This window comes from Ursus americanus, chromosome 1, assembly GCF_024610735.1.
Source record: "Ursus americanus isolate L20-20 chromosome 1, mUrsAme1.1.p, whole genome shotgun sequence".
NCBI classification, from domain to species: Eukaryota; Metazoa; Chordata; class Mammalia; order Carnivora; family Ursidae; genus Ursus; species Ursus americanus.
In genome coordinates this window covers 90,109,359-90,134,928 of record NC_142127.1, presented here as the reverse complement: position 1 = coordinate 90,134,928, position 25,570 = coordinate 90,109,359, and the positions used below count along the sequence as shown (strand labels likewise).

Sequence of the window (25,570 nt, the reverse complement as noted above, 5' to 3'; positions counted from 1 at the left end):
CCCAGAGATCATGACCTGAGCCAAAACCAAGAGTCAGACGCCCAACTGACTAAGCCACCCAGCTGCCCCTAAAATTGCCAAGTTTTAATTTTGTTAAGTAATCATAAAAGAATATATCATAAAATACCATAAAAGAAGTGCTTTTGCTCTCTCTCACACACATGTATACACACACACACACACAGAGAAAGGATAACTTTCAAATACAGGATATCCCTTTAAAATGAATACCTCTGGCTTTGGGAAAGACTACATTGTACTCCTGTCTCTCTCTGCCTCACATACGTGAAAACTTTTTACTAGCAATGCCTAGTGGAGAATCCCGTGCCCCTCGGTAGAGTCCCCACCCCTCAGATGTCATCCACATCCCTGGGACAGGGCAAGTTTGAACAACACAGGGTCCCAGGCCTAGGAGGAGGGTTGCAGATCCCAGGGAAAGGTCTCACTCAAGGCAGGGAGGATTGGCCAAGGGAAGCCAGGCAGCGAGAGCATGAAGCTCAGAGAGACTTGAGGAGAATCTCCCCTTCCCACCACTGCCCGAGCCCCACCAGCCCTCTCGCCCGTCCACCGCCTGAGTAGGGAGACCAGGAGCCCAGGCTAGTTGCAGGGCTGGGTCTAGAGGAATGTGCTGGGAGAGACCGGAGACTGTGAACAGGCAGGGTCCCCCCTCCCGAGCAGCAGCTGCCTCGCTGGGAACTCAGCATCAACAGACACCGGGGCCAGCTCCTGAGTGTGGAGCTGGGCTGCTCTCCTGTGCCTGGAGGAAGAGTAGCTCTGTCAGCTCAGCTCTGAGAGGGGGAAGACGTTAGCCTAGGGGCGAAGGGATGGGAGTCTCTCCCCTCCACAGCCCCTTCCTGGGGCAGGCACTTACCCACCCAGTGAAGCGGGGTTCGTAGGTAGGAGTCTTTGATGAGTCACTGGTAGCACACATGCGCACTGTGGTTGTGCGGTCAATACCAGAAAGTGCTCCAACTTTCAGTCACGGGGATCTGAACATCCCCCCTTTTAAAGGGAGACTGGATGGAAGTTGCTGGCTGAAAGCCAGGACCCTGGGGCAAGGGCGGAAGGACGATCAGACAGAGGAGAGTAAACTAAGCAGGGAGGAAGGCCAGGGAAGCAGGGCCCTGACAAGGCAGGCAGGAATGGACTGATAGGGGACACAACGGGAAGAGAAGAGGACTCTTTGCACCCGGCTCTGGACGCGGACCATGTGCACAAAGAGCATACACAGATGGACACGGGAGCCTGTTTCCTCGGTGGCAGGCTTTGCTTTTCCACACCTCTGACATTGAGCACTGAGTTAAGAAGTCAGTGTAACGATACACAGGGCACATTCAGGAAACCAAAGGCCGAACTGAATTCCAGTTCGCCAGGCCGCACGGAGTCCGTGTTAAGAGCCAGTGGTAGATTCAAGGGCGTCCCGGGAGCCTCAGCAAGTTAAAATCCTCAGGTCTTCATGCTCCCCCCTCTCTGCCCTTGTCAACTTTCGGACCCTGCCGACTCATCCGTCTTTGCCTTATTTCCCACCCAAGTTCCTGAGAAACCCAGGATCTAAGCTGCTCCGAGCGTCTGTCTCCAGTGGGCCCCTGAAAACCATCATCTCTGGCCGGTCTACAAATCACCTGACCTTGAGCTAGGGGTCCATCAGCTCAGGCAGAGAATAGCAGGGGAGCAGCACGAGGTTCCAGCAGTCTCCACAGTGGCCGTCAAGAGCTCGGAACACTGTGTCTTCCGCAAGTGTTGCAGCTTCCCACCGGGGCATAGCCAATCACGGCTCTGGAACCCCACGACCTTGAGGTCAAGTGAGGCTGTGTGACCTGAGATCCTACAATCTCATGCTCCTGGGGCCCAGACCTGCCTCCCACCGTATCAGAGAAGCCAGAGAATGCATGCCAAGTCATATGCACTGTGTTGTTTATTGTCACATGTTACCCATGGGACGGGGCGGGGTGGGGAAGGGAGCCCTCAGGCAGAGAGAGATGGGAGGAGGGGGAAGTGGGAACCACCCATTTTCTGAACTCTGCCCCTCCTTCCAGCTGTTGACGGGTGCGGGCTTGGCCCCCAGCAGGACCCTCTCAGATACAAGCACAGTGTTGTGTGAGAAGGTTGGGCACGGTCTCATACTTGAAAGAGTAACCGCCATCTGAGGTGGTGCGAACTCGTAGGGGCCTCATGGTCCCAGGGAGGGCCGCACAGCAGGGCTGGGCCCCTGGCACCAAAGAAAGGGGTTGGACTGGGGTGGGAGGAGCCCCAAGCTCCGGCAGGGGCAGGTCTGGCGGGGCAGGCAGCCCACAGCCCCCGTGACAATAGTGGAAGATGAAGCTGGGAGGGTGCACAATCCACCGGTCCCAGCCCAGCTCCTGGAAGGAGATATTGAGGGCCGCTCTGTGGCAGTCGGCATGGGCAGCGGGTTCCTCCGGAGGCCTCTGGAGCAGACGCAGCGCGGCAGGAGACCAAGGCCAGGGCAGCGGGGGAGTCGAGCGTCGGGTTCTCTCCCCTGTGCTGGGCGGCCTGGCCCGGGTGTGGGCCACCAGGAAGGGTGTGGCCTCAGGCCGGGCTGAGCAGGAACAGAGAGGGCATCGCAGCTGTAGGACCAGAACAGGGTTGGTCAACAGAGGGAGGGCAGAGGGGGCCAGGTGCAGCACCGCCCAGCGAGGGGGTGCCTGGCCCAACGACATGGGCACGGCCATGGGGACCCCTGATGACAGTGCCAGCAGGCTTAGCAGGGGCCCAGAGCTGTTGGAGGCCGCTTTGCTCTGCCTGTCCAGTCCCGTGTGGAACCACAGGTGGGCTGAAGTCACTAGGCGGCTGCGCGTGTGCTGGGATGGCCGGAACACATATGTGAAGAGGCCGTCCTCGGCCTCCCGGGTCAGCTCCCTAGCAGCTGGCTCATCCACACAGCTGGCACCTGCAGGAGACAGAGGGAAGGGAGAGGGCAGTCCTGACTGGCAGAGCCTGGGACCTCTCCTCAGCGGCAGGGATGCGATGGCCATTCATCAGCCAGCCACACTCCGAGCGCTCTGTCAGACTCGGGGCCTCTCTCCCTGCTCCTGAGAGAATGGACAGAGGCTCTCCATTCGTGATTTCATCCTTAAAGGACTTAAAAAATGCAAGATGTTGCCAGCTTCTCTCTGAAACGGTTTTACCAATTAATATTCCCATGAGCGATGTATGAGAGGCCCTGCCCACCCTCTACCTTCACCAACGCTTGGCATCGTTCCACCTAAATTTTTGTTCCCCAGTCACGTAAAATGGGATCTTGAGTGATGGGACACAGGCATGTGAAAACACAGGCATTTGTTTTATTCCCCCATATAGCTTTTTAAAATTTTTTCTTTTAAGATTTTATTTTTAAGTAATCTCTACACCCAACACGGGGCTCGAACTCACAACGCCGAGATCAAGCGTCACTCGCTCTTGCGACTGAGCCAGCCAGGCGCCCCACCCCATGTACCTTTTTATATTGTCGGAAATATCGCATGATACATTCTTTAAAACAATTCCACTTTTAGGGGCACTGGCTGGCACAGTCGGTTGAGCATCTAACTCTTGGTTTCAGTCATGATCTCAGGGTTGTGGGATCGAGCCCCGAACTGGGCTCCACACTCAGTGTGGAGTCTGCTTGAGATTCTCTGCCTCATCCTCTGCCCCTCCAGCTTGTGCGCTCTCTCTCTCTAAAACAAATAAATAAATCTTTTTTAAAAAATTCCACTTAAGGGGTGCCTGGGTGGCTCAGTCATTAAGCGTCTGCCTTCGGCTCAGGGCGTGATCCCAGAGTCCTGGGATCAAGCCCCACATCAGGCTCCTCTGCTGGGAGCCTGCTTCTTCCTCTCCCACTCCCCCTTCTTGTGTTCCCTCTCTCGCTGGCTGTCTCTCTCTCTCTGTCAAATAAATAAATAAAATCTTTAAAAAAAATTCCACTTAAAAAAGTAAGTTAATATCAGAAAAAAAAAAAAAAAAGGAGGGGGAGGAGGGGCGAGCATATAACCCAGAATAGAGGACAGTGCTTTCTAAGAAAGGCAGTTGGCATCCTTCCACGACAGGTACGCAGACTGTACTAAACAATCATGACCAGGTGAAGGACTGGAGATTGGGACCATACTGTCCTGTGGATTCTCTCATTATAAATCTCACAATGGATCTATTTTGCAGATAAGGAAACAGAGTTACAAAGGGGAAGTGACATTTAACTGCTAAGTGGCCAGGCTGAGATTCTGCCTGATCTTAAAGCCACACTAAGTCACTGTGCTGCAGGGAGACTGAGGCACAGGGAGGCGGGGGCTCCTCTCGGAGGGAAAGGTGTGCCAGGCTACAAGAAAGTCCACCTGGAAGAGGGCTTTACGGGTTCAGTCAGTGGAACACAGGAACACACATAAGCAGATGAAAAGGGAATTCAAGAGAAAGTAGACATTTCCTGGAAAAGTTTCCCAACTAATCTTACCCCTGCATTTCTGGTATCCTCTCAAGTCTCAGCTAGAAGAGGAGAGGTGGCAGAAAGGGGCCCAAGCCCACATATCTCTGTCTCTAGAGACTCGTGGTCTCCCAAATGAACGTCTCCCAAAGGCCTCCTCTGAGCCTTGAACCGTTTCGCTTAATCCCGAGAGGTAGACATTAAGGCCCATTTTCAGGTGAGGAGACAGAGATTCAAACCCAGACCTGCCTGGCTCCCGAGCCCATGCTGTGTACGTTGCTTCTCAAAGTCACCCTGCCAGTCCCCCACCCTCATTACCTGTAGTCGGGAAAAGGATGGCCTGGGAGACATCCTCCTCCTCCCTGGGCTCAGAGCCCCTGCGCGGGAAGCCCCCCTGGGCATGTCTTCGGGGCAGACGCCTGACTCCAGGATCCCCACCTTCCCCGGCCAGTGCCGGGGGCCCCAAAGCATCCAAGAACAGGGCCCTCACCTTGGCCAGGACAAGGGCCCGGTCCAGCTCTGGCCCGTGGCAGCCATGCCCACTCTTTGGGGACAGCAGCAAGAGGAGCAGGAATGGCAGCTGGGGCAGCATAGCTCACCTAGCCCTGCCAGTGTTGAACCCGCACCCTGCCCCGTGCCCCTTCTCTCAGAGTCTGCCCCCTGCCCACCCCACCCACTCTGCCCTCCCCATCCCACCACCGGTCCTCTTCTACCCTTCTCATGCTGCTCTCCCCAGTCCTTCCCACGCCCTGCAATCCAGAGTGGCCCCTGCCCATGGCATTGAGACCTCCTATCTCTGACGCAGATGTCTGTGGCCCTGAGCCTTATCTCCCACTCCTGCCAAGCATGTGGGGGAGGGGGCTGGTGAGGGTTTTCACCCCGAGTGACCTGACCCACACATACCACCCCTTCCCCTACACACACACACACTCTCTCTCTCTCTCTCTCTCTCTCTCTCTCACACACACACACACACACACACAGAGCCACATGCTAGCACCCAGCACAGAGGTGACATCAGGTGGGACAGGAGCCTGGGAGCTGGGGTCTGCCAGCTCCTAAGAGTGTTATTCGTTGGGGAGACAGAAAGCGCCAGCCCCTCAGACCTCCTGGGGCCCCTTTCAACCAAGCAGCTGCTGGGCCAGTCATGGGGGGAAGGGCTGAGGCTGGGGCTAGAACCGGGGCTGGGGTGGGGGGCAGGTGGTCCCGCCTGCTCTAAACTTAGCCCGGAGGAGCCAGTCTGGGCTCTTGTCCCTCCAGCTGTGTCATCAGAGAATATTTTTGGGATTGGCAGCTGCAGGCGCCACCGCCACTCAGGCCCAAGCCTGGCGGGCGGTTGGGGACCTGGCGGCTGGAGGTGGGAGGGAGGAGGGGAAAGAGGCCCAGGCTGTGGGAGGGGGCTGGGAAGAGAGGCTCTCCCGAGCAGGAAGCCAGGCCGCGGGCAGAGGAGGCTGCGGGGCCCCTCGCAGCAAAGGCAAACAGGAAGGACTGCCCCCTGAGCGCTCGGCTCGGGGCCCGGGAATCGCCGCCGCCGCAGAGCCGCAGCTCCGGGCCGAGGGTAAGGAGACGAGCCGGGAGCGGGCGGCCGGGGGAGAGTTCCGCGGGTCCCCGCGCCCCGGCCCCCGCTGCACCCCGCCTCGCGGGCTCCCGCCGCCGCCCCCGGCCTCCGCGCGCCCGCCGCCAGCCCTTCCCCCGCGCCGCTGAGGGCCGGCCGCGACCGCCACGATGAAGGCGGGCTCCGGGGATCAGGGGAGCCCCCCGTGCTTCCTGCGCTTTCCGCGGCCCGTGCGGGTGGTAAGTGGCGCCGAGGCCGAGCTCAAGTGCGTGGTCCTGGGGGAGCCGCCGCCCATTGTCGTGTGGGAGAAGGGCGGTCAGCAGCTGGCGGCCTCGGAGCGCCTGAGCTTCCCGGCGGACGGCGCCGAGCACGGCCTGCTGCTGAGCGGCGCGCTGCCCACCGACGCGGGGGTCTACGTGTGCCGCGCCCGCAACGCGGCCGGGGAGGCCTACGCGGCGGCCGCCGTCACCGTGCTGGAGCCGCCGGCCCCCGAGCCCGAGCCCCAGCCCGCCGAGCGCCCGATGCCGCCTCCCGGGGCCGGGGAGGGCGCCCCGGTGTTCCTGGCGGGGCCCCGGTCCCAGTGGGTGCTGCGGGGGGCGCAGGTGGTGCTGACGTGCCAGGTGGGGGGCCTCCCCGCTCCCGCGCTCTACTGGGAGAAGGACGGGATGGCTCTGGACGAAGTGTGGGACAGCGGCCACTTCATGCTCGAGCCCAGCCGCGGCGAGGGCGGCCAGGGCGTGAGCCTAGTCCTGCGCATCCTGGCGGCGCGGCTGCCCGACTCGGGCGTCTACGTGTGCCACGCCCGCAACGCGCACGGCCACGCGCAGGCCGGCGCGCTGCTGCAGGTGCACCAGCCCCCCGAGGACCCGCCCGAGGACCCCGACGAGGCCCCCAAGCCCGTGGTGGAGCCGCTCAAGTGCGCACCCAAGACCTTCTGGGTGAACGAGGGCAAGCACGCCAAGTTCCGCTGCTACGTGATGGGCAAGCCCGAGCCTGAGATCGAATGGCACTGGGAGGGCCGCCCGCTGCTTTCCGATCGCCGCCGCCTCATGTACCGCGACCGCGACGGCGGCTTCGTGCTCAAAGTGCTCTACTGCCAGGCCAAGGACCGCGGGCTCTACGTGTGCGCAGCGCGCAACTCCGCGGGCCAGACGCTCAGTGCCGTGCAGCTGCACGTCAAAGGTACTGCGGCGCCCCCGGGGCTCCCCGGGCCCTTGGAGAGGGGCCTCCAGCGCTGCCCCAGAGACGGGGGGGGGGGGGGGGGGGGAGGCGGACTGATCACATACCTTTTCCTGCCCGCCTCCCACCCCCCAGGGTTTCGGATTTAGTAGGTCTCCAGGGTACCCAGGAACTTCTCAGCAAACCCCCTAAGTGATTCTGAGGCCGAGGGTGGAAGATGACCCTTTGATAAACGGCTTTCAGGAGTGATTGCTGGACCAGCCAAGAGGGAGCGCTTCTAGTTCAGTGGATTTCAGCCTTTGTTTTACTCCCCCTCTCTCAATGGAAATCCCATGTGGGGCCCAAGGTATAAGACTGATACAAGGAACATTTTACGGGCATACATTTCTAGGTCCAGATTCATACCATGTACTTATAAAGCCTATCAGTGAGAACAAGGGTGCTATTTTATAGAATATACACGTTTTAAGACAAGGCTGCATTCATAACCGGGTCTCCTCTGTGAGTCCTGTGGGGAAGTCTGGGGCTGCAGGCAACACATTGAGAAACTCCTGATTCACACCGAAGGTAGACTTGAGGGAGGAAACATGCCCTTTTACGAAACTGCTCTCCAGGTTTGAAAGAAGAAGAAGGGCAAGGAGAGGAAATTTCTATTTCAAAGTTTAGTCATCAACAATATCTCATAAATGCTTATAGTGCTCATAAACAGAAACCCCGGGCCGGGCGGGGGGGGGGGGGGATAAAACACCGCAAACTCCCACTGGATGGTAAAGCTTTCGGTAATCGGAGTTCATCACAACTCAAGGGATTATACTGTCACTAGTTAGTACCCACCCTGTTCCCTCAGAGGAAGAAAAGTTGCAGATCTCCCGAGCCCTGCTTGGTGCGCAGTGAAGCGTGTGGTCCCTGCGCTGCCGTGCTGTCTGATGTACCCAAACCCAAAGGGCCCCACTAACTAACCATCAGGAAAGGGAAGCCCAGTGGGAAGGCAGAGCTTCCCCCAGCTGCAGGACAAACACGTTGCTCCAGTGGCCTCATAATCCGCCGGTCATTCTGTCATCATGCTTTCTTTTTGTAAAACACAGTTCTGAAAAGGACTAAAGTATTTTTGTATATATATTTTAATCGTACTTTTAAAAAATCATTTTATTTATTTATTTTCACTGGGATAATTGTACCCCTCCCCTCTGGTTTCCAGCCGTTTGTTCTCTATAGTTAAGAGTCTGTTTCTTGGTTTGCCTCCCCCCTCTTTTTTTCGCCTTCGCTCGTTTATTTTGTTTCTTAAATTACACCTACGAGTGAAATCACATGGTATTTGTCTTTCTCTGACTGACTTATTTCGCTCAGCATTCTATTCTCTGGCTCCATCCATGTGAAAACGGCTAACGTACTTTAAAAATGAAATTCGACTCAAACCCATGCAGAATGTGTGCAGGGCCCCTGAGGGGCCCCAGGGAACAGCTTGAAAATCACTGATGTGGTCCAAGCCCTTCCATCCCTTTCCCCACTTTAAAGTCAGGAAACTGGGGCGCCTGGGTGGCTCAGTCGGTTGACTAGCTGACTCTAGATGTTGGCTCTGGTTGTGATCTCAGGGTCCGGGGATCGAGCCCCACATCCCGCGTCAGGCTCTGTGCTCAGCAGGGAGTTCTGCTTCAGGATTCTCTCTCTCTCTCTAAAATCAATAAATAAGTATTTTTTAAAAATAGCAAAGTCAGGGAACCTAGGCCCAGTATCACTAACTAAAATGGCCTTGCCCAAGGTGATGTGGCTGATGAGTGTCAGGGGCAGATGAGAATTGAGGCCATCGGACTTCCCTTCCGGGGGTTTTTCTGTGATTCCAGAGTACCTGCAGGCCCTGGGAGAAAAATGGCAGGAGCTAATGTGGTTTTAGGCAGTTGGTGATGCAAGGAGTCCTTCCCCTGGCCCGGCCCACTCCAGAGCCTTCTCCTGCCTCTCCCCTTTGCACAGAGCCCCGCCTCCGCTTCACCAGGCCCCTGCAGGACGTGGAAGGCCGGGAGCACGGGATCGCCGTGCTGGAGTGTAAAGTGCCCAACTCTCGCATTCCCACGGCCTGGTTCCGCGAGGACCAGCGGCTGCTGCCCTGCCGCAAGTACGAGCAGATCGAGGAGGGCACTGTCCGGCGCCTCATCATCCACAGGCTGAAGGCAGACGACGACGGCGTCTACCTGTGCGAGATGCGGGGCCGGGTGCGCACCGTGGCCAATGTGACAGTCAAAGGTGGGCTGGCCAGCGGGAGGGTGCCGAGCCGGAGGCGGGCGCATGCCCAGACCCCAGGCTGAGGGCCGCACATGCGTCTCTCAGGGCCCATCCTGAAGCGGCTGCCCCGGAAGCTGGACGTCCTGGAGGGAGAGAATGCGGTGCTGCTGGTGGAGACCCAAGAAGCTGGGGTCGAGGGGCGCTGGAGCCGCGACGGGGAGGACCTGCCGGCCACCTGCCAGAGCAGCTCTGGCCACATGCACGCCCTGGTCCTTCCAGGGGTCACCCGAGAAGATGCTGGGGAGGTCACCTTTAGCCTGGGCAATTCCCGGACCACCACTCTGCTCAGAGTCAAATGTGAGGGCAGGAGAGCCCGTGGGCAGGAGGGCCAGGGCAGGAGGGCGACCAGATGCCAGAGGCTGGGCTGGCGAGGCGGGCTCAAGGTGGGAGGGCTGTGGCGAGGCTGGAGCAGGGCTGGCACGCACACCCTGCTTTTGTCCCAGGTGTCAAGCACAGCCCCCCGGGACCCCCCGTGTTGGCAGAGATGTTCAAGGGCCATAAGAACACAGTCCTGCTGACCTGGAAGCCCCCCGAGCCAGCTCCTGAGACCCCCTTCATCTACCGGCTGGAGCGGCAGGAAGTGGGCTCCGACGACTGGATCCAGTGCTTCAGCATCGAGAAAGCCGGAGCCGTGGAGGTCCCGGGAGACTGTGTGCCCTCCGAGGGCGACTACCGCTTCCGCGTCTGCACGGTCAGCGAGCACGGCCGCAGCCCCCATGTTGTGTTCCATGGGTCCGCTCACCTCGGTGAGTCAGTCCTGTCGGCCCCAGGCCCTCCCCATCATCTCCTCCCTTTCCCGGCCTTTGGTCCCCGTCGTGTTCTGTGCCTTCCGCCTGCGCCTCCTTGCCCACTGCCACCCCTCTGGTCCTGATGGCCACACTCCGTCCCCATCTCAGTGCCCACAGCTCGCCTGGTGGCCGGTCTGGAGGATGTCCAGGTATACGACGGGGAAGATGCCATCTTCTCCCTGGATCTTTCCACCATCATCCAGGGCACCTGGTTTCTTAATGGGGAAGAACTCAAGAGTCACGAGCCGGAGGGCCAGGTGGAGCCCGGGGCCCTGCGCTACCGGATTGAGCAGAAAGGCCTACAGCACAGGCTCCTCCTACGAGCCGTCAAGCACCAGCACAGCGGGGCCCTGGTTGGCTTCAGCTGCCCGGGCGTGCAGGACTCGGCCGCCCTCACCATCCAAGGTCAGTGCTGCTGGGGACCAGGGTGGACAGATAGGGTCAGGACACAGAAGTCCTTAGTGGGCCCAGACAGAGGGCTCAGCCATCCAGAAGTCCCATTTCAGCCAACGTGCAATGTAGAGGGGACTCCTTAGTATCTTCATCAGCCTCCTAGCACTCTCTGGAGTGCTTTATGGTTTATGGAATTCTGTCACATTGGTTATCTCCAAGACACGGACCCTGGTCCCTAGTCCCTGACTGCTTCCTGTAATCAATAACATTATCAAAGCAACTTCCTATGTGCTAGGCACAGCCCTAATCATTTCACATACATTGTATTCGTTAACACAGTTCTCTCACCAGCCCTGTAAGATAGGCTCTTTTGTTATCCCATTTTACAGATGGAGCAACTGAGTTACAGAGAGGTTAAGTGACTTACTCAGAATCACCAAGCTAATGAGTGGTAGTGCTGAGTTATGAAGCCAGGCAGTCTGACTCCAGAATCACCCTGTGCCACCTGTGGACACAGGGAAGGAAGGGAATGAGACCCCCTTGAAAAGGACAGCTCTCGGTAGGCATCTGAAAGTGCAGGGGACATGAGGCATTTGCCGTCCCACCGTTGCTGGAGTTTGTAAGGCCAATCGAGGAATTCCTCGGTGCCCAAGCACAGGGCCCGGAGGTGGTCAGATGCCGGCATCCTGGGGGGAGGGCAGAGTAAGAACCAGCAACCAGAGTAGCGTTTCTAGAATGCAAACTGAGATCCCTGACATCAGAGTCGCCTGGAGGGCTGGTTGATAAGGCAGATTCCCCGGCCCTTGCATGCATGTGTGGGGCCTGAGAACCTGCATTTTCAGCAGACTCCCTAGGAATCCTATACTAAAATCACTGCACTTGAGAGTTGGTGTATAAGCCCTAAATGATCTTTTTCTTAAATTGCAACAAATGCATTGACAGTGACAGCCGTGGTATGGCCTGATGTAGGCACCCCCCGCCCCGCACCAGAGAGGGGTGCTGATCCCAGGCAGAGCGTGACAAGGGTGCTGCCTGTGCCCACGCCTCTCCCCACACAGAGAGCCCGGTGCACATCCTGAGCCCCGAGGACAAGGTGTCGTTGACCTTCACGACCTCAGAGCGGGTGGTGCTGACCTGTGAGCTCTCCCGGGTGGACTTCCCGGCGCACTGGTACAAGGATGGGCAGGAGGTAGAGGAGAGTGAGTCGCTGGTGGTGAAGATGGACGGGCGCAAACACCGCCTGATCCTGCCGGCCGCCGAGGTCCGGGACAGCGGCGAGTTTGAGTGCAGGACGGAAGGGGTCTCAGCCTTCTTCAGTGTCACCATCCGAGGTCAGCAACTGTGGTGGTCTGGGCTCCTGCAGATGAGGCTGACTCTAGGGGCCACGTAGGCCCCGCCCCTTGGTTGGCCTGCTTGGGGGTCCCTTCCGGGGAGAGTCTAGTCGGCCAGGGAATGTGTTTTCAAATTATTCTGTTCTTGCTTCTCAGTCCTCCCATGCACCAGCACCCTCCAGCATACTCACCCTCTGCGTACCCTCCTCTGGGGAGGGGGTGGGGAAACAAAACTCAATTAAGGGAAGGAGAGACGGGGGCTAACATTTATTGGGTACCTACCATGAGCCAAACGTTATACTAAATGCTTCTCATATATGCCCTTCATGTAGTCTTCACAACTGGGTGAGAAGGAATAGATCTCCAGTTCACAGAGGAAGAGACTGAGGCTCAGAGAGGTTACCCATTATCACACACCCAGCAAACGCCCTAGCTGGGTTCACACCCAGGTCGGTGCTTACCCTCCTGCCCTAGGTGGCCTGGGTCAAAGGGGGAACTTTAAGTGCAGTGGTCCAGGGTTTCTCAAGCCAGTCCATGTTCTGGCTGCTTCAGAACCACCCTGGAAACTTGTTATAAATGCATATGCCCAGGCCCCCCAGACCCCAGGTGCCAGACCAGCCAGCGTAGAGCCTCAGGATCCACTCTGGGAGGGCAGCTTGGGGACCACTGATTCAGCTCATCTTCTCGCTTTGAGTGGAAATCCTGTTTCAACCCCATTGCCGGGCGGTCGTCCAGCTGCTGCCTACATGTCCCCAGTGATGGGGAACTTACTACCTGTAGAGAGCAGCTGTCACACGGTAGCACTGCTAAGTCGTTTCCACCTCCTGCCCGTGCTCCAGGGGCTCCCTTGTAAAAGCAGTAGCAAGCATGGCCCCGATGGGGCCCAGGATAGTGACCTCCTCTCAGCGGAGACAAAGGCTGTCTGTGCCTCCCCCTCCCCATGTCCCCACCGAGCCACCTCTGACCCTCTGGGGACTCAGGGAGCACTCAGGTGCCACACGGTCTGCATTGCCTCACCTGCCACGCACTCAGTACCCCACATCCTTGCTCCAGATCTCCTGCACAGCATGGCCTCAATGCTCCCAGAGTCCCCCAGGGAGGAAGCTGTCTCCTGTGTGTGCAGGGGAGGGGGGGGTATCTGTGTGACCCCATCTCTGCTCCCCACCAGACCCCCCGGTGCATATCCTGGACCCCCAGGAGCACGTGTTTGTGCACGCCATAACCTCAGAGTGTGTCATGCTGACCTGTGAGGTGGACCGAGAGGACGCACCGGTGCACTGGTACAAGGACGGGCAGGAGGTGGAGGAGAGTGACTTTGTGGTCCTGGAGAAGGAAGGGTCCCACCACCGCCTGGTGCTGCCCACTGCCCAGCCCCCAGACGGGGGCGAATTTCAGTGCGTCGCTGGAGACGAGCGCGCCTATTTCACGGTCACCATCACAGGTGGGGGGCCAGGCAGGCCTGTGGGACAGCGCCCGGGCAGCTGTCACGCTCTCACCCCTGGGCCATTGTCCCCAGGCCCTGCTTCCCTCCCCCCGGCTGATCCCATGTCCCTCCTTGGTCTGCACCCTGAGGTTCAGTCCCCCACAGAAAATGTGTTGTCATTAACACTGGCCAGGGCAACACAATTCACAGGGAAGCTCTGCCCTCTCGGTTCCCCTGCAAAGGGGAGCTTTAGAAATGGCAGCAGGGCGGGGTCTAGGGCAGGTGCACTAGAGGGCTCAGAAGATCTCAAGAGCCTATGGGAGACGCTGGCTCCATCTGGGCACCCAACCCTCCTCTCCCTGGTCCCACCCTTCATACCGTCCCTGTCCCAACCCTCAGAACATAGCACATTTCTGTAGCAGAGGCTGCCACCGTGGTCCCCAGTGAGCCACCGTGCCTGCGATGTGCTTTGGTGACCGTAGTGGTGTCTCCGGCTGGGCGTGGCTGTCCGAGCAGCTATGAGACCTAATCCGAGGGAAAGCTCTCTCGTCCGACACATGGCCCACTTGCCAGGAGGAGGGAACAGGCACGGATCAGGGAGGGCAGCAGGGCCCGTGGGCCCCAGCCATGACTGTCCCCGTCCTCCAGACGTCTCCTCGTGGATCGTGTACCCCAGCGGCAAGGTGTATGTGGCAGCCGTGCGCCTGGAGCGCGTGGTGCTGACCTGTGAGCTGTGCCGGCCCTGGGCCGAGGTGCGCTGGACCAAGGATGGCGAGGAAGTGGTGGAGAGCCCTGCGCTGCTCCTGCAGAAGGAGGACACCATCCGCCGCCTGGTGCTGCCCGCTGTCCAGCTTGAGGACTCCGGCGAGTACTTGTGTGAAATCGATGACGAGTCGGCCTCCTTCACCGTCACTGTCACAGGTGTGGGTTCACCCCAGCTGCCCAGGGTCACTGGAGGACAGTCCTGAGCCCTTGGGGGAGCTGGCCATGGACTCCCAAGTTAGCACACTGGGGAGGTGGGAGGTAGGGCTGCGGTGCATGTACCAAGCCTCCCTGCCTGGAAGACCCCGGGGCCCCCCGTTCGAGTGAGCAGTCTCCCCCGCCCCCCAGCACCGGCACCAGGAAGAGCTGTGCTCCGGCGGCCTGTTTGCTGAGCACTTCCTGTGTGCCGGCCACTGGGCCAGGGGCTGTGGACACACATGGTCTCTGTTCTCCGAGAGCTGCCAGTCTAGCTGGGGAAGCAGCTGTTAACCAGGGGTCGCAAATGGGCAGTCCGTAGGGCCCCATGCAGCCCACAGATGTGTTTTGTTTGGCCTGCAGAGTCTTACCAAAGTCAGGACAGTTCAAATAACAATCCGGAATTATGCGTCCTCTTGAAAAAGCCGAAGACCCGGCGGCTCTGGTCCCGCTTCCCCCCATGGCGACGAACAGCAGGTGCTGAGTAGCAGCTGCCCCCGGGTAATCCGGGGCCCACATTCCTCGGTCCTTGCCTCCCTGCTATTCCTCTTTGCCTCTCCCCAGACTGCTTCAGCCGCTGACCTTCCCTACCTGGCCCCTGTGGGCGTTTGAGTTTGCGACCCCTGTGTTAAACCAATAAATGCACAAATAAATGTACAGTTGACACCTCGTGACAAGTACTGTGAAGGATGAGAGCAGAGGGCTCAAGAGAGGAGAACAGGAGAGTCAGGTCACCGTGCCACCCATGGGAGCCGGCCCTGGGCTGGGTCTGGACAGCCGGCGGCAAGCAGACGGACATGCTTACGTCTCTCCGGCAGGAAAGCCAGACACGTTAGAGGGTCTCAGATGTGGATTGTCCAGTGTTGTGATAGGGTGCAGCGGGAGCTCAAGGCCAGGGGGCTGCTAACCTTGTGCGTGGACAGGAAGTGCCTTCAAACCAGATACTTGCGGCGGGGGCTGAGTTAGCTAAGCGGGGTCAGCTGTGGACTGAAGGTAGAGGGGAGAGTGTTCAAAGCTGGAGAAGCACAGGACGACTATGGAAGTGATGGTGGTTCGCTCAGTGCTGGAAATTTTGGGGCTGCAGCCCACGGTGCCGATCCCACGGTGTTTGGGGCAGGGGGGCTTGGTGGGGGAGGGGTGTTGCAGGGCCTAGGCAGCTCTGGGGGGCACAGAAGAACCCCGCTGGCTTCACTGGAGTGCCCATCCTCACCTGGCGCCATCTGCTTGCCCTGTCCCCTGCCCTGTCCCAGGAGTGATGCCTCGGTCCAGGGTGAGCCACTTCACCTGCACCCCCCACCCCCCAGCACACACACTCTGCGTTCCAGATAGTGCAGCCCGGCTCACACAGGCCACAAAACCAAAGAGGCCTTTCTGCGCACGTTCTGTCCTGTACTGAGGCCCTTCAAGCTCTGGCCAGACATAATGGCAGCCACACACATTTCAGCCCACACTTGGTCTCCCCACAAAACACCAGATTCTTCACAGGGCAGTTGACACAAGCACCGCCTGGGCTTTGGGCCAGGGAGAATCAAGTCTGACGCCAAGCTGAGGTCCCACAGCTGTGCAGACACCCCAGCCCCATCCCTGCACCCTGTCTTCACCCGACTGCCCCCATCACCTCCCCCCCCCCACCTCAGGCATCCACTCCTCTGCAATTTGCCAGCCTTGCTGGGCCCCAGAGAACCAGCCTGCATCCTCTAGACTCTTAGAACAAGCCGTTGCGGAGGTGGGTGGTGGAGGCGGAGGGCTTAAATGTGTGCTGGTGAGCACGTTTGCCCATGCGCGCCTCGGCGATCCGTGGGACCGGGAAGCTAGCAGTTCCTGAGCCTGGCCACCAGGGGGCCGAAAGTTAAAGGAGCGCTAAAAGTGTCCTGGAAGCTAGAAGATTCTGGGAGACGTCCAGGGTGCATGGGAGCACGGCCAGGCTCGGGCTCAGTGCACCAGTCACTTGCAGTGTTGACATAGCTCCTTCTCTGTGGAGGAACAACTAGTTTGGAGCACTTGGAAATGAACTCCCAGAATCAGTGTTTAGCATCCCTGGGGAGCTCTCCGACAGGTGTTGGCAACTCTTATGCACAGATGCAAAAATCATTACTGAGTTCTGCCAGCCTTGGCTTACAATCCCTACCACCACCTGCAGAGTCTGAGCCTCCCTTTCACAGATGGCAGTCCTTCCTCCCACCCTAGAGCCGGTGTAGCCAGCTGTGACCTTCAAGAGGTCGGGTAATCTCTCTATGCCTCAGTTTCTTCGTCTGGAAAACAGGGATAAAACAATACCTACCTCTTTGGATCGCTCTGAGGGTTCGATATATAAAGTGCTTAGGGTTGTTCTGGAATGTTAGGGAATAGCGAGTATTTGCTATTCCAGATCCAGGATCTCTTATTCACAATTCTGATCTAAAAAAAACCTCTTAAAATCAAAAGTCTTTTTGTAAGTTTGGCATTCAAAGTCGTTTCAGTAAAACCTGAGCTTAACTGCTGTGAAATGATTTCTACTCTTTAATGATCCTGCTTAGAGTGAGTATATCTATAGGTTACACTGCAGAAATGTTAGTGAGGTTGTGGGGGGAGCCCCGGGGGGGTGCTGGGAGGAGCAGGCATGTGATCGATAATAAATGCACCATTTCTGGGATCGGAAGCGTTCTGGAGTCTGTCACACCCCTGGCCCTGGGGACTTCTGAGAGCAGACCGTGGACCTGTGACTCCTTGTGATGACTATCCTTATCACTCTTATTATCATGAGCGACAGGAACTTTTTGCTGCCAGGGAGGCCGACGGTGAGTCTGTGACAGCCTGTGATCGCCCACTCTGCAGAGCCCCCAGTACGCATCATATACCCCCGGGATGAGGTGACCCTGATCGCCGTGAGCTTGGAGTGCGTGGTGCTGACGTGTGAGCTGTCTCGGGAGGACGCCCCTGTGCGCTGGTACAAGGATGGGCTGGAGGTGGAGGAGAGCGAGGCCCTGGTGCTGGAGAGTGACGGGTTGCACCGCCGCCTGGTGCTGCCTGCTGCCCAGCCCGAGCAGGGGGGCGAGTTCGTGTGTGACGCCGGAGATGACTCAGCCTTCTTCACTGTCACCGTCACAGGTGGGCAGTCTCTGGGCACCCTGGGGAGCTAGAGAGGCAGGAGTCTAAGAGACAGACACCCAACCTTCTCACTTCCTGAATCTTAGGGCCCCCCCCAACCTGCCCCCAGGAAGCCTGCCCCTCCCCCAGCTTCCTCATTCTCAGCCAGCAGAGAGCACTGGCTTGCCCAGATCAAGCCATGACAGTGACTAGAGGCCTGGTGGAGAGAGCCCAGCAGTTAGGAGCATTCATTCAGTCATCAAATATTTATTGAGCAACTACTATGTGCTCAGCACTCTTCTGATGCTGGCAGAGTAGCAAGCCCGTCAGAGCAAACCTCCAATTTTCCGCTAGAATTCGTGGAGCTTGATTTCTAGTGAGGATGGACAGACAACCAGTAGATGATGATAAGTACATCAGGGGCAAAGCAGGAAAAAGGAATGGGGGCGACTTAGGGAGGGGTGTGCATTGGGGCCAGCGAGGTCTGGCTTTACCTCTGTCTGTCCATGGAAACTTGCACAAATCACTTCCCTCTAAAGAGGCCTCAAGTCCTCATCCGGAAAGTGAAGCCAACATCGGTGCCCTCCTAGGGAGGGTCAGGAGTAACTGTGCAAAGAGCAGCGTGCACTTAGCACAGCACCTGGCACAGAGCAAGTGCCCATGGATTTGTAGTCGCAAGAGCTGCGCTGGGGAGGGAGGGCTGGGAAGCCAGGGGCCGAGTCAGGTAGAGGCTGGCTGGCTGAGCCTGAGTACCGCTCCCTCTGTCTGTCCGGCAGCCCCGCCAGAGAGGATCGTGCACCCGGCAGCCCGCTCTCTGGACCTGCAGTTCGGGACTCCGGGGCGTGTGGAGCTGCGCTGCGAGGTGGCCCCCGCCGGGTCCCAGGTGCGCTGGTACAAAGATGGACTGGAGGTGGAAGCCTCCGCCACGTTGCAGCTGGGAGCCGAGGGGCCTGCTCGCACCCTGACCCTGCCCTGCGCCCAGCCTGAGGACGCCGGGGAGTACGTGTGCGAGACGCGGGACGAAGCCGTCACCTTCAACGTCAGCCTGGCTGGTGGGTGCTTCCTGCCAGCCTGGGTGCGGGACGGGGTAGTAAGCCTGAGCCCACATGCTCCTCTCTCTGTCCAGAGCCCCCAGTCCAGTTCCTCGCCCCAGAGGCAGCCCCTGCCCCCCTCTGCGTGGCCCCCGGGGAGCCGGTGGTGCTGAGCTGCGAAGTGTCCCGGGCTGGCGCCCTGGTCTTCTGGAGTCACAATGGGAGCCCGGTGCAGGAGGGCAAGGGCCTGGAGCTCCAGGCCGAGGGCCCCCGCCGCCTCCTTTGCATCCGGGCTGCAGAGCTGGCCCACGCAGGCCTCTACACCTGCCAGTCCGGTACAGCCCCGGGAGCCCCCAGCCTCAGCTTCACTGTCCAAGTGGCTGGTAAGTACGGCCTGGGCAGAAGGCCTGACAGAGCCACACCCCCAAACTCGTATGAGACTCCCCCGCCCCACCGCTTCTCTAGCGTGCCTTTTCCATCCCTCACCCACCTCTCGGTATTTTGCTTCCCACTGCCCCCCTCGTAGCCCGCAGGCCTCTCCCTCCCAGTGACCCCCCCGCTCTGACCCCACAGAGCCCCCCATGCGGGTGGTGGCCCCCGAGGCAGCCCAGACGAGGGTTCGCAGCACCCCAGGCGGGGACCTAGAGCTGGTGGTGCACCTCTCCGGGCCGGGGGGCCCTGTGCGCTGGTACAAGGACGGGGAGCGACTGGCGAGCCAGGGGCGGGTGCGGCTGGAGCAGGCCGGGGCAAGGCAGGTGCTGCGGGTGCGGGGGGCACGGAGCAGGGACGCTGGGGAGTACCTGTGCGACACACCCCAGGACAGCCGCATCTTCCTCGTCAGCGTGGAAGGTAACAGTGCACCCCTCACACCCTGTGGGCCCTGGCACCCCAAAGACCACACCTGTGCACCGTCCCGGGACCCCCTGACCCCCCGACCCCCTCCTTGCTACCTCTGGCTCCAACCAATGCATGCACAACTATTACTGGGATGAGGGGTCAGGCCTCCTTTTTTCAGGAACCCTCTCTATAGGAGCAGGCATAGCCCAGTGGTTAAAACCTGGGGCTCTGGAGTCAATGCACCCCGGTTCCGATCCGGGTTCTGCTTACCAGTGGTGTGTGATCCTGGCAAGTGGCTTCACATCCCTGAGCCCCAGCGCTAAAGTGGGGGGACGGTGCTTGTCTTATAGGGCCGTGGTGACAGTTAAATAAGAGAAATAGGGTCCATGGTAAATGATCTGTTAAGGAGTCAGAGAGGTAGGGAGGGAGGCCAAGATTGAGAGGAGGTGGCTAGGAGGGTCAGGGAGCTGGAAAGACCTCATGGTCCTCAGGAAAGATCTTCCCAGTAACTGGGAGATGTACCCCCAGGAGAGGATGAAAAGGAGGGAGAGGGAAAGACACAGCCCACCTCACTGCCTGACCCCACCCCCCAGAACCACCGCTGGCAAAGCTGGTCTCAGAGCTGACACCACTCACTGTCCACGAGGGGGATGATGCCACGTTTCGGTGTGAAGTCTCCCCACCAGACGCTGAGGTCACCTGGCTACGCAACGGGGCCGTTGTCACTCCAGGGCCCCAGCTAGAACTAGGCCAGAATGGTTCGAGCCGCACGCTGACAGTGCGAGGCTGCCAGCTCGACGACGCGGGGACCGTGACTGCCCGAGCTGGGGGCACAGCCTCGAGCGCCCGGCTCCACGTTCGAGGTCTGGTCCTGATGGGGATGAAGTGGCCTTGGCTCCTGTCCCTGTTCGCCCAACCCTGGCCCTAGCAGACTTGTCCGTCTGCCCCCGGGTCATCGGCCAGGGAGCAGGGTGTCAGGCTCCGTGACCCCCTCCCCCTTCCTCCCCAGAAATGGAGCTCCTGTTCCTGAGACGCCTGCAGGATGTGCGGGCAGAGGAAGGCCAGGACGTGTGCCTTGAAGTGGAGACGGGCCGCGTGGGTGCAGCAGGGGCCGTGCGCTGGGTGCGAGGTGGGGAGCCCTTACCCCGTGACTCTCGCGTGTCCATGGCCCAGGATGGCCACGTCTACCGCCTCTTCATCCATGGCGTCGTGCTGGCCGACCAGGGCACCTACGGCTGTGAGAGCCACCACGATCGCACCCTGGCCAGGCTCAGCGTGAGGCGTGAGTGTCCTGTCCTCTCCTAACGCATCGCCCGCCCCCTGGCACAGCCTTTCCGGGCTGGCCCAGGGCCCCTCAGACCCCCACCAAAGTGCCCCTCACCACTGAGGCAAGTCAGCCCTGCCTAGCCTCCAGAAGTGTGACCTGAAGCAGCCTGCCCAAAGCAAAGCTTTCCTTTTCTAGTGTTTCTATGTACCCTAGAAGTCCATGTAGATTTTGCATTCCATGTCATGTCCAAGCTGGCTTTGCTGTAAACATAAATATTACACTCCAGAAAGACCTGCCGTGTTATCCCTCGGTCACACGCCCCAGGATACATGGGCCCATGTGGCAAAGAGCAACCCCACCCTGCAAGCTGGAGCTTTCTATTAACTGTGAGACCTCATGCAAATTACTTAACCCTTCTGAGCCAAGTCCTCTAAAGAATGGGGCTGATCCTTACTTCAGGGGTCTTTGGGAACCTTCATGGAGATAACAAAAAATGCCCACACAGAGCTTGGTAAATGATTGCTGTTGCTGATCTGTATTCTCTTCTAACTCATTTCATTCATTTAATCACAATAAACCCATGTCTCAATGCTATTCACCTTGTACAATTGGGAAAACTAAAACTAAGGCCCAGAGAGGTCAAGCAGTTTGCCAAAGGTCACACAGCACACAAACTATGTGGCAGATCTGGGGTCCAATCCCAGCGCATCTGACTTCAATTTCTGTGCTCCTTCCGGTGTCACAGCACCCCTCACCCAGATTCCTCAACCCTCTAACCACAGCGCATCCCCTTCATGTGTGCCCTCCCCTAACAGCAATAAGCCCCTCCCCCCAAGTTGGCCCGCTGTGCTCCTTTCTCCCTGGCACTGGGCTTCTTTCCATAGGGGCTCTGTTTGAGTGTTAGGGGAGGTACAGGCAGGGCAAGGGGGTATGTGAGCCCTCAAAACCCCTGCCCAGAGCTGGAGCCCTCATTCTCCCTCTCTCCCCATCTCCCCCAATCAGCGAAGCAGCTAAGGGTGCTACGGCCTCTGGAGGATGTGACCATCATTGAGGGGGGCAGTGCCACCTTCCAGCTGGAGCTGTCCCAGGAGGGTGTGACTGGGGAGTGGGCCCGGGGCGGAGTGCGACTGCAGCCAGGGCCCAAGTGCCACATGCACGCTGGGAGCCGCACTCACCGCCTGGTCCTCAGCGGCCTGGGCCCGGCCGACTCGGGCTGCGTCTCCTTCACTGTGGATTCCCTGCGCTGTGCGGCCAGACTCACTGTGAGAGGTGCGGATTCTGGGCCTACTGACTGCCCCGAGTGTGATTCTACTGATCCCCTTACCCGTGTGGCCCCCACTGACCGTGCCTGTCAGAGTGTGACACCCCTGACACTTGGCCCTGTGTGGCCCCAGAGGCTGCCTGGCATGAGTGTGACTCCTCTGACCCATCCGATCGTCCAGCGTGACTCCATTGACCTTTCAGTCCCTGCGAACCACTGACCGCGCCACCGTAAGCGTGCCTATTGTCTGCCTGCCTGACTGTGGCCCCACTGACCACACCTGCCTGCCATGACCCCCACTGCCTGCCTCACTGGGCCCTTCTGGCCACTCGAGTCCCAGTGATCCACTAACTGCCTAAGGGTGACCCCACTAGCAGCTCTGCTTGAGTGTCCCCCATTTGTCCAGCCCACCGTGTTCCCCTCTGACCACACCTGCTCTAGAGTTACCCCATTACTCCTCTGAACCCATCATGTCCCCCCTGACCAGTGTCACCTGTCCATTCCAGCCAAGTGTGGTCCCCACTGACCATGCTTGCCTATGGGTGACTCCAGTGGCATCTCTGCTTTGGTTGCCCCCCACGCCCCTCTAGCCCCAGCATGTCCCCCACTGACACCCCTAGCTGGCCACTCCTGTCCCATTGATCCCTGTGGCCCTGTCATGTCCTCCACTGACCAGCATCCCACTTGGACCACTTGTCCCAGCACATCCCCCCCTCACTAGTGGCCTCCACTGATCACCTTTCCTAAATGTGTCCACCACTGACCCCTGTACCCAAGTGTGTCTCCCTTCTCCCACTCCCAGAGGCCCCAGTGACCATTGTGCGGGGGCCACAGGACCTAGAGGTGACCGAGGGAGACACAGCTACATTGGAGTGCGAGCTTTCCCAGGCCTTGGCTGATGTCACCTGGGAGAAGGTCAGAGCCCAGCCCACCTTGGCATCATAAGGACAGTAATAATAATGCCCCAAATGGAAACAACTAACATTCACTGAACGGGTGTGCCTGGCACTGTGCTCAGATTTACTTTTACTTTACACTTAACCCTCTAATCCTTACAACAGCCCTTTTGCTATCTCAGTGTTATTTCTAAGAAGCCTGAGGCTCAGTGGGGTGAAGTATTGCCCAGGGGCAGACAAAAGGGGTAGAGCCCTAACGTCCCCAAGGGGGATGCTTTCCCAATGAGGCTCCTGGCTTCCGGAAGACTTGGGACAACCGGATCCCAACTTGAGAGCCAGAAAGGCATAAACGCGCCTGGAAACCGCTTGACATCAACAGAGGGCGCCGCCGCCACCCAGTCGAGTTCACCCTGACCTGCAACTCTCGCCCCTAGGACGGGCGCCCGCTCACCCCCAGCCCTCGGCTCAGGCTCCAGGCCCTCGGCACGCGTCGCCTCCTCCAGCTGCGGCGCTGCGGCCCCTTGGACGCCGGGACCTACAGCTGTGCAGTGGGGACGGCTCGCGCCGGGCCTGTCCGCCTGGTCGTGCGCGGTGGGTACCGGGCGCTGCTCGGGCAGGGTACTGCTGTGGGCGCCGGGGCTGCGGACCCGACTAGCCGGGGACTGACTCCTGCGCCTCCAGAGAGAGGGGCGGAGTGTGGGCGTGGTCGGAGTCCGCCCCGCCCCGCCTCACGCCTCCCGCTCCGCCCCAGAGCGCAACTTGTCTGTACTCTCCGAACTCCGGTCCGTTCGCGCCCGCGAAGGTGACGGCGCCACGTTCGAGTGCATCGTGTCGGAGGCCGAGACCGCGGGGATCTGGGAGCTCGGAGGCCGTCCGCTGAGACCCGGAGGCCACGTCCGCATCCGACAGGAAGGTCTGACCGACTTTCTTCGCACTCTGGTCTCTTGCTGCCCCGCCCCTGGCTCAGACAGACCCCGCCCCACTAGGATAAGCCCCGCCTCCGGCTCGAGTGGGCCCCGCCCCATAGCCCAAAGAGCAGTCTACCGGTCTTTCCCGGGTCCCCAGCTCTGAGCCCTCGGTCCTGGACCGCTCTTCTTTCCCTTCAGCATCCCAATTCTGCCCAGCCCAGCGCACATTTGCCGCGTCCAAACCGACCCGGGGACCTACTCCGGCCCACCCTCATCCCCGAACCTTCCCCAGTGGCCGCTCCTGCCTCGCTTAGCGCCTCCCTCTCCTCCCCAGGGAAGAAACATATTCTGGTGCTGAGCGAGCTGCGCCCGGAGGACGCCGGTGAGGTCCGCTTCCAGGCGGGACCCGTCCAGTCCGTGGCTCAGCTGGAGGTGGAGGGTAAGCAACTGGGGAGGGATGGTTGGGAGTGGGCATCATCTACCCCCGGGACTGGCAGGCTGGCGGCGGGTCCTGGGAACGCTGCCTCCCCACTTCCCTTCCTCGAGGGACTCTTCTTCTGGGGAGGGTCACAGAGGGCAGTGCGTTTCCTGGGGAGGAGGAGACTTTGGATTAGGGGTACAGAGGAAGGGACTGGTGCCATAGAGGTCTGAGACTAGGAGTGGAGGCTGCAGGGGGAGGGAAGATGCGTCTCTCCTCCTGGGGGCCCTGCGTGTCCCTATTAACTTAAGCCCTCGTCCTCACCCCCAGCACTGCCTCTCCAGATGTGCCGCCGCCCCCCTCGAGAGAAGACGGTTCTGGTCGGCCGCAGGGCGGTGCTGGAGGTGACTGTGTCCCGCTCTGGGGGCCACGTGCGCTGGTTGCGGGAGGGGGTGGAGCTGTGCCCGGGAGACAAGTATGAGCTGCGCAGCCATGGCCCCACCCACAGCCTGGTCATCCATGACGTGCAACCTGAGGACCAGGGCACCTACAGCTGCCAGGCCGGCCAGGACAGCGCCCACACACGGTTGCTGGTAGAGGGTGAGTGAAGCTGACTGGGCAGAGGTCAGAGGGGCAGGCTGGCTGGCCAGGAAGGAGGGGTTGCCTGGGAGCTGGGGGCTGAGACACACTTACCAGAGGGTTTTCCAGGACTTTGGATGGCCAGTTGGTTCTGGGGTGTATTGGAGGTGGAGAGTGGGGGAGGGGCTGAGGAGAGGAGGGAGCCCTGTGTTCTCCACAGGAACCATTTGCTTCAGGTCAGCTGGTCCCACCTTTCTATGCCCTTTCCTGTCCAGGTTTCTCGCTCCCTCCTGCCTCTGGACCACATTGCTCTCTCGAATGCCCCATTTGTACCCTAGTTCCTCTCCTTCCCACCTAGTGGCCCCTTGGTCTGTGCCCCCACCAGCCTCTCATCCCCCTCCTGCTCTCTGCCCGGCTGGCTTCGGCCCATCCCAGAGAGTTCCACATCAGTCTGGGCAGAGGGCTCCTGAGTTAGTCCCATTTCCTTCCTCTTCCGTAGACATGTTCCATCCTCCTGCGTTTCCTCCAGATTCGGGCCTTGCCCCACCCCTAACTGGGGGCTGACCCCTGCTTTCCTGCCCCCACAGACATCCCTGACAGTGGCCCAGAAAGGGTGGAGCAGAGGGGGAGGACCCAGCTCTTCCTGGCGTGGGTGCCCAGGCTCTACCAGGGGAGAGGATGGTGGTGCCCACTCTCTCCCCAGCCCCACGCCAAGTCATTCCTCTGCAGGTAGCTAGGAGGACCGAACCAGGCCAGGCAGGTGCCCTCGGACGGCTTGGAAGGCGTGTGCCCGTACCCTGGGCAGGGGTGGGGGGCAGGGGAACCAGAGGTGTTGGGAGACAATAAAGTGGTACAGTCCTTTTTCCTGGCTCTCTGTGTGATGTAGGAGGGCAGAAGTTGCTGGGGGCCCCTGTGTAGTAAGCGACACAGGACACCAGGCTGCAGCGCTTCCGGTTTGGCCCCTGAAAGTGCCAGCCACTGAAGAGCACCACT

At 59.6% G+C, this 25,570-nt stretch overlaps 3 protein-coding genes across 14 annotated transcripts in view; 1 reads left to right on the top strand and 2 right to left on the bottom strand.

Moving 5' to 3' along the window:
* The window catches only part of STK11IP (serine/threonine kinase 11 interacting protein), a 38,103-nt gene extending 36,371 nt beyond the window's left edge, over positions 1-1,732 (bottom strand). For both annotated transcript variants that reach the window (XM_087863856.1, XM_087863861.1), the window contains exon 1: positions 872-1,732. The gene's annotated coding sequence lies outside the window, so the exon portion shown is untranslated. The remainder of the gene's footprint in view (positions 1-871) is intronic.
* A 165-nt stretch (positions 1,733-1,897) lies between these two features.
* INHA (inhibin subunit alpha) lies at positions 1,898-5,080 on the bottom strand. The gene is made up of 2 exons (XM_045777541.2): positions 4,730-5,080; positions 1,898-2,908 (listed from the first exon to the last, which is right to left on the bottom strand). Exons 1-2 carry the CDS (start codon positions 5,001-5,003, stop codon positions 2,076-2,078), a joined length of 1,107 nt encoding a protein of 368 aa, XP_045633497.1. The 5' UTR covers positions 5,004-5,080; the 3' UTR covers positions 1,898-2,075.
* Positions 5,081-5,367: 287 nt separating this feature from the next.
* On the top strand, positions 5,368-25,435 carry OBSL1 (obscurin like cytoskeletal adaptor 1). Of its 11 annotated transcripts, none has more exons than XM_045777533.2 (21): positions 5,368-7,148; positions 9,114-9,383; positions 9,468-9,719; positions 9,866-10,168; positions 10,319-10,615; positions 11,662-11,934; positions 13,103-13,375; positions 14,006-14,278; positions 17,129-17,401; positions 18,157-18,432; positions 18,507-18,794; positions 18,985-19,260; positions 19,842-20,111; positions 20,258-20,530; positions 21,518-21,784; positions 22,579-22,691; positions 23,107-23,263; positions 23,424-23,585; positions 23,915-24,019; positions 24,329-24,598; positions 25,307-25,435. In XM_045777533.2, exons 1-21 carry the CDS (start codon positions 6,137-6,139, stop codon positions 25,312-25,314), a joined length of 5,691 nt encoding a protein of 1,896 aa, XP_045633489.2. In that variant the 5' UTR covers positions 5,368-6,136; the 3' UTR covers positions 25,315-25,435. The 11 variants fall into 11 exon arrangements, with proteins under 11 accessions (XP_045633489.2, XP_087719977.1, XP_045633488.2 ...); XM_087863851.1 differs by having other exon boundaries at positions 25,293-25,429; XM_045777532.2 differs by having other exon boundaries at positions 25,165-25,429.
* Positions 25,436-25,570: the final 135 nt, after the last annotated feature.